A 19,047-nucleotide genomic window follows, 5' to 3' on the forward strand; every position below is an offset into this window, starting at 1 on the left:
CTCGTTTGTACCAGGGTTTTCACAATCTCATGGACCCATCAGTCTTCCGAAAAGTTTAATTAACTTTCTTTCTTTCTTTCTTTCTCTCTCTCTCTCTCTCACACACACACACAATCAGATTAGCATTTATGTAAAGTTTCAATAAACATCTAATTTTCACAAACCTGTACCTACATAATAGCAAAAGATGTTTATAGTTTATAGCTCTGTTTTGGCCATCCTGTTTGTATAGACCCATAAACTCCTCGTCAATCCCTATTTTTAACAAATCCAAAGTTGGCAACATGGCCAAATAATGTACATAGGAAATTAAAAATCTATACATAACTACACGAGAAAACAAACCTGAAAAAACAAGGAAAACAAACTAACAAATATACATGATACTCCATCATCCAATCATTCTACTACTCTTATACATCACCTTGGTGTTCCAAAGTGGACGTTTCCAAAGACAAGTAGCTCAATTTTTGTTTTGAAGTCTTCTTTAAGTCTCATCTATAATCCAACTTGGGATCCTAGGTAAAATAGATGAAAGATAGATGCTTTCATAACTCACCTTGGTGTTTCAATGTGGCCATTCCCCGAAGATGAGTAGCTCATCTTTTCTTTTGAATATTTAATTAGGGGTCTTCTACATTTCATTTTCTTCATGAGATCATCTAGTGCATGGAGCATGTCTTGTCGTTCGTGGAGTTTGCTTAGATTACAAACACTGTTGTGATAGAGATGGTCCATTCCATCATGAAAGCAATTCATGAAAGCATATACTCTACCAAAATACTCAAAGCACAACATAGAAGTTAGTCTATTCCTTTCTATATATAAACTAGTTAAATGGGGGACCAAATTCCATTGACTCTTCAATAGAAACCCATGTGTCCGTCTCGTATGTCACAATTTCCGGAAAGTGGGGACTTTTTATTCATCTTCCTTGTTGCACTTTCAGTATCATACCACCTTCACAATACAGCAACTTAAAAGATATGATAAAACATTTGGAACCCAATTTCTTAATGCACTATAAACTAAAGAAAATGCATCAGAAATGCCTGCATTCAAATAGGAAAGGGCTTCTAAACCATTCCTTTTGCTGAACATTGCAAAGTGAGAAATCCTCCAACCAACTTACACAACACATCCAAACCCAGTAGCTAAGTTAATAGCAAGGCATCTGTTGAATTTGTAGGATTCAATGTGCTGAGTAATGCTCCCATGGCTCCTGCATGTCCTTCATGTCGGAGAAAAATAGCCTGCCAAGTACACACGTTCTTTATTTATCATTTAACTTTAAAGTTGGTCGATATAGACTGTGGTCCATGTACAGGAGCATTGTTAAATCAGATTTCCTTCGCATTAAAGGAGATGATGAATAGCCATTTCATTTTGAGTAAAATCACAGCAGCAACCAGACAAAAAGGAAAACACTCTATAGCCATGATGGTATAATACGAGCTGAAGAACAATTCTCTCTCTCTCTCTCTCTCTCTCTCTCTCTCTCAGACCACACATATCGATGATCCAGAGACACATCATCTTATGCACGAGAAGTCACCACTAACGGGCACAGCCCATATGAGACTATTCATGATGACATCACAAAAATTTCTAGAAAGGGGACACTCTCCTCCTTGGTGACTTCAATGCACGTACTGGGAACAGACAGGTTGGCCTGTTAGATTTCGATGAGGATTCCCTCATAGTACCAGAGATGGATGCAGCAGAGAGATGAGAGCCCACCTTACACGTGAGCGAGCACTGTGACATTTGACTCCACCAGAGGCGCAGTGGATCTCACGCCGAGTGACACGGCATAAGACACGCCCGATCTTCATTGTTGTGTGTTACTTTCCCCCAGACACATCATCTTATGCACGAGAAGTCACCACTGACGAGCACAGCCCATATGAGACTATTCATGATGACATCACAAAGATTTCTAGAAAGGGGACACTCCTCCTTGGTGACTTCAATGCACGTACTAGGAACAAACAGGTTGGCTTGTCAGATTTCGATGAGGATTCCCTCCTAGTACCGGAGCTGGATGCAGCAAAGCTGGGGATCGTGAGGCCATTGGCAGATGCAAATGCACCTGTGACAGCATATGGGAGGCATTTACTCAAGTTGGGGGCTATTCATGACTTGATCATATATAGTGGTCTCTAGAGATGGCCATCATCTAGTGGGCTCACTTCTTCCCACATGGCGGGGGAGAAGTACAATGGACTACCTGCTCGGTCCACTAGCCTTTGCCCCACGGATACGTGATTTTTTTATGCCGCCTCCTCCACTCGGGGCCAACCACTCAGACCTTGCCTTCTGTATATCAGTCGCCATGCCAGCCATGAGGGCCCCCCCGCCACCCACTCGCGTTTTGACCGTGCTCTTTACCCAGTGTACATGAGCCACTTGACTTCTGAGCTTCCAGTATTACTGCAGAGGGGATGGACCTCACACATGCATCATATACCCTTGTCTTAGTGATACAGGATGTTGCCACCAGATCCTTTCCCACGACACGATCTTCACGTGTCCCAAATTGGAAGATGCCCCAAAACCCCTTGTTCGACGATGAGTGCAGAGAGATGAGAGCCCACCTTAACATGAGCGAGCACTGTGACATTTGACTTCACCAGAGGTGCAGTGGATCTCACGCCGAGTGACACGACATAAGACATGCCCGATCTTCATTGTTGTGTGTTACTTTCCCCCAGACACATCATCTTATGTACGAGAAGTCACCACTGACGGGCACAGCCCATATGAGACTATTCATGATGACATCACAAAAATTTCTAGAAAGGGGACACTCTCCTCCTTGGTGACTTCAATGCACATACTGGGAACAAACAGGTTGGCTTGTTAGATTTCGATGAGGATTCCCTCCTAGTACCGGAGATGGATGCAGCAGAGCTGGGGATCATGAGTCAATCAGCAGATGCAAATGCACCTGTGACAGCATATGGGAGGCATTTACTCGAGTTGGGGGTTATTCATGACTTGATCATATATAGCGGTCTCCAGAGATGGCCATCATCTGGTGGGCTCACTTCTTCCCACATGGCGGGGAGAAGTACAGTGGACTACCTGCTCGGTCCACTAGCCTTTGCCCCACGGATACGTGATTTTTTGTGCCTCCTCCACTCGGGGCCGACCACTCATACGCTTTGCCTTCTGTATATTGGTCGCCATGCCAACCATGAGGGCCCCCTTGCCACCCACTCGTGTTCAGATCCATTTTGACCGTGCTCTTTACCCGGTGTACATGAGCCACCTGGCTTCTGAGCTTCCAGTATTACTGGAGAGGGGATGGACCTCGCACATGCATCAGATACCCTTGTCTCAGTGATACAGGATGTTGCCACCAGATCCTTTCCCACGACACGATCTTCACGTGTCCCAAATTGGAAGATGCCCCAAAACCCCTTGTTCCACGATGAGTGCAGAGAGATGAGAGCCCACCTTACACGTGAGCGAGCACTGTGACATTTGACTTCACCAGAGGCGCAGTGGATCTCACACCGAGTGACATGGCATAAGGCACGCCCGATCTTCATTGTTGTGTGTTACTTTCCCCCAGACACATCATCTTATGCACGAGAAGTCACCACTAATGAGCACAGCCCATATGAGACTATTCATGATGACATCACAAAAATTTCTAGAAAGGGGACACTCTCCTCCTTGGTGACTTCAATGCACGTACTGGGAACATACAAGTTGGCTTGTTAGATTTCGATGGGGATTCCCTCATAGTACCGGAGATGGATGCAGCAGAGCTGGGGATCGTGAGGCAATCGGCAGATGCAAATGCACCAGTGATAGCATATGGGAGGCATTTACTTGAGTTGGGGGCTATTCATGACTTGATCATATATAGCGGTCTCTAGAGATGGCCATCATTTGGTGGGCTCACTTGTTTCCCACATGGCGGGGGAGAAGTACAGTGGACTACCTGCTCGGTCCACTAGTCTTTGCCCTACGGATATGTGATTTTTTTGTGCCTCCTCCACTCGAGGCCGACCACTCATACCCTGCCTTCTGTATATCGGTCGCCATGCTAGCCATGAGGGCCCCCCCACCACCCACTCGTGTTCAGATCCATTTTGACCGTGCTCTTTACCCGATGTACATGAGCCACCTGGTTTCTAAGCTTCTAGTATTACTAGAGAGGGGATGGACCTCACACATGCATCAGATACCCTTGTCTCAGTGATACAGGATGTTGCCACTAGATCCTTTCCCACGACATGATCTTCATGTGTCCCAGATTGAAAGATGCCCCAAATCCCCTTGTTCGACGATGAGTGCAGAGAGATGAGAGCCCACCTTACACGTGAGTGAGCACTGTGACATTTGACTTCACCAGAGGCGCAAGGGATCTCACGCCGAGTGACACGGCATAAGAAGCGAGCTTTCCTCATACACAGGATGGATGCGGTGATCAGATCCTTTCACGGAGGAGATCCTACTACGGGATGGGAAATGCATGCTCTCTCTATGATGTCCCGGGTCAACAAGCACCACCTGATATGTCCTCTATGCCCAAACACACTACATGTCACCTGTTTACTATGCAAAATGTACAGGCTGCCCTTCTCCGGCTTCATAACGGGAGATCACCAGATCATGAGGGACTACACACTGAGCATTTTGCACATGGACGGGAGATCTTGACCCCGATTCTAGCACCGTTGTTCAACCATGCCGTATGCCATGGCTTCCCACCTCTCTGGAGCACCACCACCATAGTGCCGATACACAAGGCAGGTAATCCCATGGACATTGGGGAACTACTGCACTCTTATGATTGACCACACTCTGGCTAAGATATATGGGTCAGTACTAGAGAGGGAGATCAGTAGCCACACAGAGGGTCACGGGCAACGGGCTCTTGGGTAGGTAGGTTTTCGGAGACGGCACTCCAACCTGGACCACATTTTCACCTTGAGGGCTATTATTGAGGAGGCGAAGTCGGGGCATCAGAAAGTCTACACTTCCTTCGTAGACTTTCATAAGGCAGTTGATATTGTCCCACGTTCTCGCCTAATCAGGAGGTTACAGGAGTTGTAGCTCCCATTTGGGGGTTCATGAGTCTATATGAGACCATCAGAGGGAAGGTATGTGCCCCAAGAGGCCTATCAGACTTGGTTGAGAGCACAATCAGAGTGAAACAAGGCTGCCCTCTCTCACCGACTCTTTTTGGGCTCTGTATCGACGAGATCACTTCTTTTGTCGATCGCCTAGGTGGAGAGGGTTCAGTTCTAGCTGACCTAATGGTGTAGATATTGTTGTACGCAGATGACATAGTCCTCATATCATCCTCAACTGAGGGACTACAGAAACATCTAGAGGCTCTGGAGATGTTCTGCACAGAGAGAGAGAGAGAGAGACTTGACACTTAACCTTGGGAAAACCAGGGTTATGATCTTCAATACCTTGCAAGTAGTGTCCCGTCGCCATAGCTTCACATACTGTGACGAGCGAGTGGAGATAGTGCAGCCTTACACATATTTGGGAGTAGTGTTCACTAGACCAGGTTCACGATGACCCATGCAGGGACAACACGACTTATACGAGGACGGGGTGCTTTGGCCTGACTAGAGGCGATGCTTCCAAGCACACTTCCAGGACCCTCCAACAAAGGGTTGGCTTTTTGACACGCTGGTGAGACCGACTGCATGTATGTAGCACCTTTCTGGGGGAGTGATATTTCAGCAGGAGATTTGAGAGGCTACAGGTGATTATAAGATCTAGAATAATTTGGAGTAAGCCCTCAATCCGCCATCAGATCATACAAGCAAAGTTCGCCATGGACCCTCTCCAGGTCGATGCCATCTTTCAGACAACGACGTTCCTCCACAAAGTCTAGGCCTTACCCCAGTGGACATTACCGAGGTTAGCATTGGAGTCCTTTAGGCGACTAGCAGAGAGCGGTGTTGATACAGCATGGTATGCACGGGTATCCACATGGTTTGGTAGTCACGCTATTCAGATGGACAGACTTCCCTCCTTTCAATACGTCTTGGACGCACCACCTGAGATGATCCCACGAGATGAGATCAACCGTATCATACGGTTGGATCTCCTCTAGATCCATACATCTAGGGCTTGGGGGGGAGAGGAATTCCCCACCAAAATCCAATTCTACCATGACCACTTCCCGAGGGTCTCGAAGCGTGGTCTTGTCATCAGACCTCATTACCTCGAGGACAGGAGAATCTCACATGCATTGAGCAGCACCATCGGTAAGTTGTGAATCTCGTCACATCAGCTGAGGATTGAAGCAGGGAGTGTTGCACGCATACCCAGAGAGCAGAGGACTTACACACTATGCCAGATATAGGAGATTGAGACAGAGGAGAACTTTCTATGAGTCTGCCTAGTCTATTATGAGATCCGAGGATGATGAGATCCGAGGATGATATCACTGCCTCTTCCAGGAGGGGCATGGCTTTCGTCCACTTACACGGCTGATCCATTTTCTCGATTAGGTCTGTGTTGGGCTCTATCTGATTGAGATGCGACGACATAGAGATATAATGATGCAACATACCAGAGAGCAGTAGGAATTGAGGCCATAGATCACCGAGATCAACAGAGCACAGACACTTGTTACAGATTTCTGAGTTAGTTGCCGGTGAGGCTGAGGGAGAGGAGCTTGATGAGATAAGAGCATCATGGAGTTAGCAGTGGGAGTCTCCGCCACAATGCTGCCAGACGAGAGACATGCGCTCCACATGCGACACGGAGAGGGACACGCACGATCGAGGTGACCGCCAGAGACGAGGAGTCACCCTTGATGTAGCCCTTCGGATACAGAGATCGAGGATATCACGCCCTCCACCGCATCGAAAGACAGCTTGACAGACACAGATACGAGAGCTTCTCACATCTCATCAAAGAGTGACTAGGTTACCTGGATATATGGAACCTGGGCATGTACTAGGAGCGTTAGCTCTGAGCACCTGACACTCTTCTGATATTTTGCTACTCTACTATTTTGTTCACTAGCTTAGCACTTCGTTAGCTCTGAGCACTTGACACTCTTCTGTTAGTAGCGTGTATGAGTTACCTTTTGGTTTTGCATTTGTCTCATAGGCCTGTGAGGCCTCCCGCAGACGTCAATACATCTTTCTTTCTTTCTTTTTCTCTCATCTGGAGCCGCTATCTGCTGATCCCGTCCTCTCCCCACAGGATCCACCGTGGGCACACGCCAGGAGGGGGGGAGGCGGATAGGCTTATCACATCAAGTATGAGAAGCAATGTATCAGTAGCCTGCAATCATCTTCACCTTTCAACTGTCTTTGCCATGGTCATGCTTGTTGTTCAATTGTCAAATTCAACCAGTCTGCTCTGCTCAAAAACCTGCCTGCCTGCCTGCCAGCCACCAGTAGGATCCTGCCAAGATAGTACTATCAACTCCAACCCATCAAGCATGTGACGGGTCAATGTCAACCACTATCCACTATTCACACTACTCCATGTATGCACCAGCAGGTAAATGTTTAGAAAAGGGACAGGGACAGATTTGGAGAAAGGGGATAGAGAAGCAGAGGGGAGAGAGAGAGAGGGGAAAAAGGGGACGAGAAGGGGCAAGAGTGAGAGAATGAGGTAGAAGAGAGAAAGAGAGAGTGTGTGTGTAGGGAAGACAGAGAGTAGAAAGCAGGTAGCAAGGAGGTGGAAGAGTAGATAGGATTAGATGTCACATCAAAAGGTACATAGTATTCCCCTTCATTACAGCCATCCCTTCCCATAGAATAATTTTGCCCTCAAAATTTCACAGCATGGCTGTCCAAAAGTGCAGCAAACAGCAACTACTAATCAATCCGGTAGGAGATAGGGGTGGTCCTGGACAATGCTTTCTGGCTGCCATGAACTTTCATCCTCAGCAAGGAGTCCCCGCCAATTGATAGGATACTCTACGTAGGCCTTGTTTCTGAGTACATGGTCTTTGAAACCCACGATGCGCTCCAGGACAGAGGATATGGCCCTCTTCATCCATAGGTGGGAACTCAAGAAGAACATCAACATGCTGTCCAACATGTGGTTCCCTCAAATGGGCCCATGCCAATGGAGAGATGCTTGGTACTGTTGTAGCAAAATTCAGCAAGTGCCAACCATTTATCCCAAGACTTCTGAGTATCATGACAAAAGTGCCTCAAATATTCCTCCAACCATTTCTTCACCCTTTCCGACTATCCATCAGTCTCAGGATGGTAAGTAGTGCTAGGTGTGAGTAAAGTACCCACTGCTGTAAATATCTCTTGCCAAAAGTGACCCATAAATTTTGCATCTCTGTCACTAACAATTTCCTAAGGGAAACCATGATTCTTAAAGACATGCTCAATGAATTGCCAAGCAACTTGTGATACTGAATACCGGGTCTTAGTGGCTTTGTCATTCTATCCACCACAACAAAGATGTTGTCCCATCCCCTCTCTATGGAAGGCAATCCTGTGATGAAATCCATTGCTATGTGCATTCATTTGCCCTCTGGAATGGGTAATGTCTGCAAAAGACCTGCGGGTAGTTTGTTGTCCACTTTATTCTCTTGGCAAGGCAAGCAATCAGCCATGTATTTAACATCTCTCCACATGCCTTCCCAGGTAAAGCTCTGCTTGATTCTTTCATATGTTTTAGTGATACCCACATCTCCAGCCATGGGAGAGGAGTGCATTTCTTGCAAAACCAGTTGGCGGTATTTTGAGTCTATAAATCCAATCTTGGCACCACAACAGCCCATTATGCAATTTGAAATCCGGATGACCCTGACTAGAAAGTTTCTGCAAATCTGAAAATATGGAAGCTGCCTTAGAATTTTGCATATACTCTTCCTGAATGCCATGACTCCACTCCTGATATATGGTAGAGATCATAGTTTTTTCCATACGTTACCATACGCATACGTCATACGAGTATGGAAGTATGATTGGAGTATGGTTCAGCCCCTGAGGTTGAAACATACATGACCCTAATTTCACACAAAAACATTTAGAAAGATATACATTGTACACATTACATTGACATAGAGCTACAAACTTTCTCCAGAGACTAGAGTCATTTGGAATCTGGATTCTGATACATAGTGTCAATGATAGATCAATACTACACCATCATGATCAAAGGTAGTAGGTAGTAGAAACTTGGAAGTAGGTACTACACCAAAACATCAAAGGCAAAACATCATAGAAGAAAAGGCTGCCACAGCCCGGAAATAAAGCTGAAAATTGAAATGCATCACGATTCACAACCGATGAGGCTCAAGCCTCAAGCTGCAGCCTGCATCTTCATCCTCATCCTCATCCTCATTCTCTTGCTCATCCTCATCCTCATCATCATCTACATCAGTGCCATCCTCCTCCTCATCCTTCTCCTCCTTGAGACCATCCTTGAGGCCAACCACAGCCAAGTTGGCCAATAGTGTACGGAGTACGGATTAGCAACGTACGGATTAGAATAGTGCTAAAAATGTGTTTTCCAAGGTTTTGGACAGGTACAAAATCGATCCCCCCTCCCAAACAAGACAACCCCCCCCCCCCGGCCCCCCCCACACACACACAACAAAAAAACCAAACCACACCCAAAAAAAAACCCCCACACACACACAAAAACAAAAAAAAAACAAGCAAACCAAAAAAAAAAAAAACTCATATGGAAAGCCGTACGGAACGCATACGGAAAAAACGTCCCTACGCATACGGATGCAACTATGGTAGAGATAGCGGACAAATTGCAAGCCCACATCCTAGACAAGGCATCTGCAACCACATTTTCCTTCCCCTTTTGTACTCAATGTCAAAATCATAGGATTGGGGACCGTAGCCAACCACCACTTTTGCTTATATGACAAATTTAGCTGGGTGAGAAAGAATCTGAGTGTCCTATGATCTGCGTTCACCTTAATTTTACTTCCATACAGATAGTGGTGCCAATTCTTGAAAGCATGTAAGACAGCCAGCATCTCCTGATCATAAACATGGTAATTGAGTTCTTTGGCATCAAACTTCCTGCTTTCAAAGGCTATTATCCCGTGTTCCTGCCTCATAACAGCCCCCAATCCTTTGCCACTGGCATCTGCTTCCACAATGAAAGGAGTGAAAAATCAAGGCATACCAAGACAGGTGCATGAGTTAGTTTCAGGTCTTCAAAGCTACATTGTGCTTCCTTTGACCACCGAAAAGCATCCTTCTTCAAGAGGTCAGTAAGAGGAGCTGCCCTCTTGGCAAATTTGCAAATAAAACACCTGTAGAAGGAAGCAAGACTTAAAAACCCTCTCAACTGGGTGGGATTTTGTGGCTGTGGCCAATCTTTGATGCATTTCACCTTTGTAGGATCCACCCGAATGCCACGTCTACTCACAATATGCCCCAAGTGATCAACCTCCTTTGCCATAAAAGTGCATTTGCTAGCTTTTGCATAAAGCTGATGCATCCTCAAAATTTCCAACACATGCTTAATGTGCTCGTCTATCCTTGCTGTAAATGAGGATATTAACAAAGAAAACCAACACGCATCTAAAAAGAAGTGGTAATATCTTGTTCATCAGTGCCTAGAAGGTGGCCGGTGCATTAGTCAATCCAAAAGGCATCATCTTGAATTCATACAAGCCCCGTCCTGTGCGGCAAGCCGTCTTGTGCTCATCTCCTTCTTTCACCCTGATTTGATGGTTACCAGACCTCAAATCTCTCTGTGAAAAACTAAGCACCCTTGAGTTCATCCAACACGTCATCTATCCTGGGGATTAGAAACATGTTCTTGATAGTGGCCTTATTTAGATCCCTTTCACATGCGGTACGATCCATCCTTCTTCTTCACCAGAAGCATCAAAGAGGCAAAAGGAGAAGTGCTATGAGAGATGAAGTTATTCTCAAGCAATTCCCGCACCTATACTACCACTTCCTCCCAGTCAACCTTAGAGAGACAGTATGGGGCTTTGTTTATGGGCTTACTACCAGGCTCTAGAACAATGGCATGATCCACATCCCTCTTGGGAGGCAATTGGGATGGCATATCAGCAAATACATCAACAAACTCCGATAGCAACTGCTACATATCACAATCCTCAACATGGGGAATGCTACCCCCCTAAGATACTGACACATTCAATGCGTAGAGGGCATGCTCCTTCCTAAGCTCTCTGGCCCATGGTTGTAAGACACGTTAAGACACGACACATTAGACACGCTTCAGACACGAGTGTCTAAAGTGTATTAAAGATAAAACACGTCAGACACGCCATTGTGGTTATAATAATAAATATTTAATTAATATATGTATAAGTATACAAATGTACAACTTGCTAGCATAGCTAGCTGCTAGATTCTAGAAGTACAATAAGCTACACTTAAATAATGCAAGAAGAAACAATGCACTTGTACAATGTAGTTAAGAGTCAAGACTTGTCACTCAAGTCTTAAAAGTTAAAGTTAAGACTCACGGCTGAAGAGCTTGCAAGTTTTGAGTACTTAAAGGTTTAAACTGACAATTGAATCTTGTCACATGTGACATGAATGAAACCTGCATCTCGATACATATAATTGAAAGGAAGCTTTCGACTCTCAAGACTCAAATCTCTGAAGATTCATCCTAATCTGAATCTATGAGGTCACTGCCACTGCTAGATCATAAGACACCATCAATGATAGCATGGCTAAGTCAAACTCAATGTGTGTTGTTACTCCCCACCCACCAAAAAAAAAAAAAAAACACAAGAGTGTCTAAAGGTGTCTTAATCCAAACTATACTGAAAGGGGGGTAGCCTGTCCATTTGAATCCCGTGTCTGGCAAACCATGTGGATATACGTGCATACCATGTGTCTGTCCCACCCTCGGCTAGTCGTTTGGATGACTCCAGAGCCAGTCTCAGTAGTCTCCAATGGGTAAGTTCCAGACTCTATGGATGAAAGTCACTGTCTGAAAGATGGCATCAATCTGTAGTGGTGTCATGGAGAACTCTACCTGTATTATCTCATGCCGGACTGAGGGCTTGCTCCGAATCATCCTAGATCCCATGGTCACCTGTAGCTGCTCAAATGTCTTCCACATTGCTATCGGTAGATCACATCCCCAGAAAGGTGCTGCATACATGGCAGTCGGTCGCACTAGCGTATCAAAAAGCCAACACTTCGTTGGTGGATCCTAGAAGTGTGCCTAGAAACACTGCCTCTCCAATCGGGCCAGAGCACCCCGTCCCCGTGTGAGTCGTGCCTGGGCTGCATGTGTCGGAAAGAGATAGAGAGAGAGAGAGAGTAGGGAGCATGTAGCAGGAAGGAGGTGGAACAGTAGATAGGATTAGATGTCACATCAAAAGGTACATAGTAGCGGGTGGATGGGGACTTATATATAGTCCCACCACATTTTCCATCTAAAGGGCCTTTTACTTGGCCCGGTTTTCCCCTTCATTACAAAGAGGCAGTGGGCAAATCCACTCCGTCCATGGTAACAATGACAAGACACCTAGACATCACTGGGCAAAATCCGCTTCCTTCAAGGGCCTGGCCACAGTAGCATGACGAAGAAACTGACAACAGCCCACTGTTTGTGCTTTCATTAGGGTGACATGGCAAAATATGCCTGCACATCAATGTGGTCAAATCTGCCTCCTTCAAGGGTAGCAGAGTGGCAACAGATGACTAAAGTAGCATGGAAGAAGAAACTGGCGACGACGACCCACTTCTTCCTCTGCTTGGCCACCAATCACCTCTCTCATACCACAAAGAGACAGAGAGATTTATAAGTGTATGAATTTCTGGTAAGAGAAGGCCTTTGATGGAAAACGAAATCAAGAAAAGGGGATTGAAGAGGACGAAGGAAAGGGGTTTTCCAATAGCAAGGATCAGCCTAAGCCACGATGACAGACCCCCAAAAGGCAGCTTTGGAAGCCTTTGACAAAAGTCCACCGAACCCAACAAAACTGTGTATTTCTGTTTATATCAACACTGACCTCAAACACCAAGGTACCTCCTTTTCTTTTGCATAAGCCGCAAGCATATTTCCATATTACAGGATGACAAGAAGTGGCAAGGTGTGTGTGCCTTTTTTTTTTTGCTGTTACATAGATGCCGAAGTCATCCTCCCTCAAGAATGTATTGAGGATCCAGAAATCATTCTACTATAGGCAACCTCATTTTGAGACGGATTAAGGATGCTGATAAAAAACCACAAAACAAGTTACCAATTGAGGTTGAATTGACCTAGGCTTAACAAATGTCTACAAAGAAGAGCAACAAATGCCATAAGAGAACATAAGATAGACACACAAGTGGCCATTCGGACAGGGAAGCATCCCATAGCGCCTACCATACAATAGGCAAGCAAATAAGTACATCACACAAGTACAATACCGTGAGCATATTGGACTAGCCCAGAAGTTGCCAAATTAGCTATGTAAGGCCAGAGGAGGCCACAAAATCCTCTAGTTAGTACAAATTTATTTGGCTGCATAAAGGCAGCCAAACTAGCAACAATGGATCCATAATGTAGAGTGAATGTCTGCGGATCCAGAGCCATTTTTAATCATTCAGGGTTAATACAAGTTTATTTGGCTGCATAAAGGCAGCCAAACTAGCAACAATGGATCCATAATGTAGAGTGAATGTCTGCGGATCCAGAGCCATTTTTAGTCATTCAGGGTGATTTCTTTTCATCAGTTGATATCGATCAATCTGTATCTCAAGGGTTCACGATTGGCAAAAGATGGATACGATCTTCAAGAAAGAGCTCAAAGAGCTAAAGGACAAAGACTCAATTGCCTTCAAAATTTAAATTAGTGGACTGTAGATGAGACAATTCAAGAAACTTTCAAGGCCTCACAGAAGGGAACACCAAGTATGGAATGGGACATGGCTGCAATATCAATACTCAATCAAAAGAGAACCCACTAATTCCAGATCAAGGTAGGACACATGATTGCAGCCACACGACACCATAAGATTTGAGGCTCTAGGTGTCACACATGAGGTGGAGAGTGAGGAGCATGTCCTCATGCGATGCACCACATACTATGAGATTTGAAGGAGGCATCACTGTATTTTCAACCATGGATGCATAAATATGAACAGAATCATTTACTTCCATGACCACAGATGTGCCAGAGACACAGCCCCACATAGCAAGAGATCAAAGACTACTTCACAAGAGAAGTAGTTGGGAGACGTGAAGAACGAGACCCTAAACTTCAGGCACACCAAACCAACAGAAGACTGGCCACACAAGTACTCGCCTCATTCAAGGGACCGTCATTGTGGAATCTCGACGTTAGGCTGCCTCATATAACCGTCAAGTACACCTTATAGAGAAGACGAGGATGTCAACAGTAAATCTCAGACATGTTACCAGAGATCCTCTCAATGGACCCTAATCAGGGGCCATGAAGAGCTGAGACTACTCATGACCAACATATGACAGGACATATAGTGACCTACTCCTGACACATTAGATTTCTTTCCTGTTGTTCCTAGTTTCAGTTCATCAATAGATTCTTGAAGTTGTGTAGGTGAAGCCTCTAGTTTCCCCCACGGGGGGTGTCCTCTCATCTTGATTTCAATCTCTTTGGTCTCATATTTCATTTGGCCTTCTGTAGAAATTAATAAATCTCTCTCTCTCTCTCTCTCTCTCTCTCTCTCTCTCTCTCTCTCTCTCTCTCGTTTGATCAAGTGAGAGAGTGGGTGCCCATGCATGTGCATGTGTGCCTGTGGACAGACGGGATTCTGTGGGTGAGTGTTCGAAATCAATCACATGAGATGCTCTATTAGTTTATATTACAGACCCAACTTAGCACAAACAATGGCCTCAACTCAAAGCTCATCCTGAAAAAGGATCAGTTGTTCTCCTATTCATCAAATAATACAGTTAGAATGGTTAGTGATTAAATTTAATTGAACACTGATTTCAATGAGTGTGGTACAAGAAGGAAACACACCTTTATTTGTCCTTTAGACCAGAATTCCATAGCTACAGCCAACAGACGCATCGCCAACTAAAGCATGTCCATATAAAAGACCACAAGTCAATCCAATGATAAGCTGGGGGTCACTCAGCTCCCATAATATACATCAGAAACTCAAACAGCATCTTTAAGCAGCATAATCTTACGTACGAAGAGAGAGAGAGAGAGAGAGAGAGAGAGAGAGAGAGAGAGACCATGATAGTAGGTTACCTTGTTGCCATGCATAAAACTGCCGGTGAACAAAACATGTTCGACACCTGTTGCTTGTGCATGCAACTTGGCCAGAGATCCAATATTATTGGTGATCATAAGCAAAGTAGCTTTTGCTAGGTGCTGTGGAGTCTTCAAGGCTGCAGCCCTTCTGGCTGGCTGAACGAGCTGCTCCATCACCTTAGATAATCAACAAGAATAAGGAAAAAACAGTGCTAGATACTTCCTAAAACAGCACACTAAGCAAAGGTAGGCCACACAAGCACATGAAACAAAGAGCATCCACCCTTCAACAGTGATCCTTTGATTAGTAAGAATATAACCTGAAAAGAAAGCAGCATTGTTCATATAAATGAGGGAAAAAATAACCTTTCCAAAAGAGCTTGCAACCGTTGTTGCAGCAAGCCCCATTTCGAGGTAGTCCCCTCCTATGCATACAAACTCCTGTTAGTGCTGTTTCAATCCCTTACAGAAATAGAAAGATACTATCAAAGGCATATAAAGCTCAAAGAAAGATGTGTTAAGGTCAATCAACTTACCATAAATGTCCCCTACGAGCATGTCAATCTCTGTAGAGTCGCCCTCAGCTGCAAGGTCAATCGCCTCCTCAAAGCTAAGGTCAGCAGAGCAAACGACAAGCTTAAAATTATATCTTAAACAACAGATGGCATAAGAATGAGTCTATCACAGAACATATACTTGAGCATCCATTTATACAAAGTCTTCGTACTAAGTTTCTGTCGGCACTCCGGAGGTGAAGGGCAAACTCAGCCATGACCAAGGCTAGCACTAAAGGAGAAGGCTAATCAAAAAGTAGTCCAAATCTCTTCATTCAAGCTACAACTGCCTGTGAAGTCTAAACAATTTCATTTTAGTCTCTCCCAAACGAGCATCTAAATCTAGTATATTGTTATTCCACATGTCAGGCTGCCTAGCAATCTCTTTCAGAGAGGAAGGGAAAACTCTCTGAAGAGCACTCTTGAAGGTGCCCCAAAATTTCAAGATAGAATCCACAAGGGGGGAAGGAAGAAAGCCTGAGATGAGCTGAAGTTAAAATCCATCTAGTGTTAACAATCCATCAGGTCCCTGCCCATAGAAGGAGAACATGACCATATGAAAAAGTCTTTCCACGGTTCTCGTCCTGGCAAAAGCCCCCCGACCACCACCTTGCATAGCAAGACCCTACACTACAAGTCTGAAGTATTGATACTGAGGGCCCCTTCCCGCATGGGGAGGACCAAGGTCTCCCAAGCCACCCTGACTCTTGCCCACTCCAAAGTCCATAGAAAGTTCCTTATAGACCTTTTGGGCTGCGTGATGCAATCCCTTTGGTTAACAACCACCACTCTGGAAGCAAGGTCAAGTTTGGTTAAACTCCAAAAAAACAGTTCTCTCGTAATACTCTTTAATACATGAGCAAAATTTCTGCGAAGGTGAGAGACCCACACAGACTTAGCAGCCCACGTATCTGACAAAGACACTCCTCTAAATCCAAGTAAAACTGGAATCAGCCCCCCAATCTTTTGTTTTTAAGAAAAGACTTCTATTAAGTATGAAAGAAACTCCTTGAGCAAAGATCAAAAGCAGATTACATCATGCAAGGCATGGAAAAATAAACACCCAAATCGGGCCAAATCAAGCAACTGTAATAGAGCTAGAAAAAAACCAAAGTTGAGGCTGAAAGTACCACCTCAACCCTATAGAGGACTTTGTTAAGAACAAGGAGCCACTCCACTCCCTAATGAAAACAGCAGTCCTGGTAGCGGGTGCCTTGGAAGATCCTTGCATGCCCCCCCAACAACCCCCTGATCTAGAGTGTCCTCGTTACTAATCTAGAAGCCATCCGATTTATTCCAATTGATATGTGTCTCTACTGCTACAAAATTAAATAAATCCAAGGTTGTCCTAAAAGAAGTAAGAGTCTGTGGAGTGGCTCCAAAAAAAAAGCAGTATCATCCATAAACTCACTATCTAGATCTCCTCATCCTGGTCTCAAAGGAAGCCTCAGCCCATAATGCTCCAAAAAAAAAGCAGTATCATCCATAAACTCACTGTCTAGATCTCTTCATCCTGGTCTCAAAGGAAGTCTCAGCCCATACTGTCAGCCTGAGACCATGCTCATTGCTTATGCCATAAACAAATACAGGACAAGAGGAAGAGGGCATCCCTGTCGGACTGATCTAAAAATCTGAAATCTCTTCCCCAAAATCCCCTCTAATGCACTTGGCTATGAGCTGATACAAAGAAGAAATCCCTCTGATTGAAGCATTTGAAAATCCAAAATGTAGAAGTATACCCTCCAAGAAATCCCAATCTCCTCTGTCATAAGCTTTCTTGAAATCCAAGAGTAGAATGGCTAGCCTTCGGCCACTCTCCATAGCCTAATCCAAAGCCTCTCTCTCTACCATGTCTAGACCAAGAGTAGAGAAGAAGTGTTTACTGCCATCTGAATCCAAAATTATTCCCATGCATGAAAGGTATACTTTACTCTCTTTCTAACAAAACCTACTAATGAGCCCTTGCTGTAGCAAGGCGCCCGTGAATCCAGGCATCTATAGGCCATTCTTGCTCTTCCTTCTGCAGGGATACTAGCTGTTGTTGGGAACCAATCTCCCATCTGAGAATCTCATGTCTTCTGTGTGATAAAAATCACTAATACCAAAGAGGGCTGCTACCACATGTGACGGATATGACACTCCACCGTATATATGAGGCACCCAAATCTATAACAAATCCTCTATAAGGCCCTCCTCTGCATACAAGCATCTGAAATCCTGATACTGGCAGAGTGGCATCTCAAATGAGGCTCATGAATCATCATAATCACCAGAAAGTAATCCGAGGTGGAAACCCCTCGTAAAATGCATACCGAGTCACTCTGTCTAATGCCCAATCATCAACATCATCCGCACATGGGTGGGCATCTGCAGTCTCCCTTTTGCCCACGAGAACACGAGCGAATGAGGCAAAGTGTGAAAGGCATCATCTGTCCAAACATCTCTGCCACACTGAACTAGGAAAGGAAAACATCCCAAGTTGCTCTCTCAAGTGAGTGAATGGCACCTTCTCTTCCTCCCTTTTTGTCTATATAAGAGCAACTCCATTATGTTGAAGTCACCTCCAATAATCCATGAGTCTACAATTGGGGCCCAAGAGAGAAGTTTCTTCCAGAAAAGGACATGAACCCCTCTATTGTTGGGGGCATAATGTTAAGAAGAACAACCTTACATCCCCCAATCAAAAGTACAGTTGGCCACGGCATAAAGGTACTACTAGCCAGGCATGGTTTATTTGCTCTTATTGGTGCCGCTCTATGGATTGCATCACTCCAATAATACGTGTTGTGACAATGAATAAACCATGCAATGAAAGAAATGATGCATGTGCCTTTGGCTAGGCACTTTGCATCGTTTTCGATTGTAACTAGGATGTCATTCCCAACAAGTTGTAGGGAGGTGTACCAATCTTTGTGACTGGTCATGTGTCAAGAAGCTCCATTGTCGATGAACCACGATTCAGTACTAAGATCTCAACATGGAGGACAAGGAATGCAAATAACTCTATTCTATTATGACTCTAATTCAACATGTCCCTACAGTTGCACAGGTATAGACGATCCTCAAGAACCAATACGAGACCACAAATCAAACGAGAATCCAAAGTCTGGAGAATCACCTTGCCTCGAAAAAATTGTCCAAACCTGAAGCAATAGAGCAATTCCTCACAAGGGTGACGAACCGAGATCATATGTGTGCAATCCGTATTACAGACACCAATGAAGACCTTGCACGAAGATGCATCCATATTCATCCCCCCAAGTACAATAGTCTCATCACGGCCTTGAATGCACAGGCCTACACGCCTTCATTCACATTGAGGAGTTCAAT

The 19,047-nt window shown here is 44.8% G+C and overlaps 1 protein-coding gene across 10 annotated transcripts in view; it reads right to left on the reverse strand.

The window, feature by feature from the left end:
* Window positions 1-580: 580 nt before the first annotated feature.
* Window positions 581-19,047, reverse strand: part of LOC147892227 (uncharacterized) — a 49,678-nt gene continuing 31,211 nt past the window's right edge. For 5 of the 10 annotated variants that reach the window (XM_087388386.1, XM_087388383.1, XM_087388382.1 and 2 more), the window contains 5 exons: window positions 15,700-15,773; window positions 15,530-15,588; window positions 15,161-15,340; window positions 14,924-14,980; window positions 583-1,253 (listed from right to left, as the gene is read on the reverse strand). In XM_087388386.1, the coding sequence (XP_087244512.1) occupies window positions 1,155-1,253; window positions 14,924-14,980; window positions 15,161-15,340; window positions 15,530-15,588; window positions 15,700-15,773 (469 nt within the window). In that variant the 3' untranslated portion in view covers window positions 583-1,154. Of the gene's footprint in view, window positions 1,254-14,923; window positions 14,981-15,160; window positions 15,341-15,483; window positions 15,589-15,699; window positions 15,774-19,047 lie in introns of those variants that run through there. The other 5 variants (XM_087388391.1, XM_087388390.1, XM_087388389.1 and 2 more) reach the window with 5 other exon arrangements.

The sequence above is a fragment of the Dipteris shenzhenensis genome, chromosome 17 (genome assembly GCF_047967505.1).
Source record: "Dipteris shenzhenensis isolate YYH24624 ecotype China chromosome 17, Dip_SZ_1.0, whole genome shotgun sequence".
Taxonomy (NCBI): domain Eukaryota; kingdom Viridiplantae; phylum Streptophyta; class Polypodiopsida; order Gleicheniales; family Dipteridaceae; genus Dipteris; species Dipteris shenzhenensis.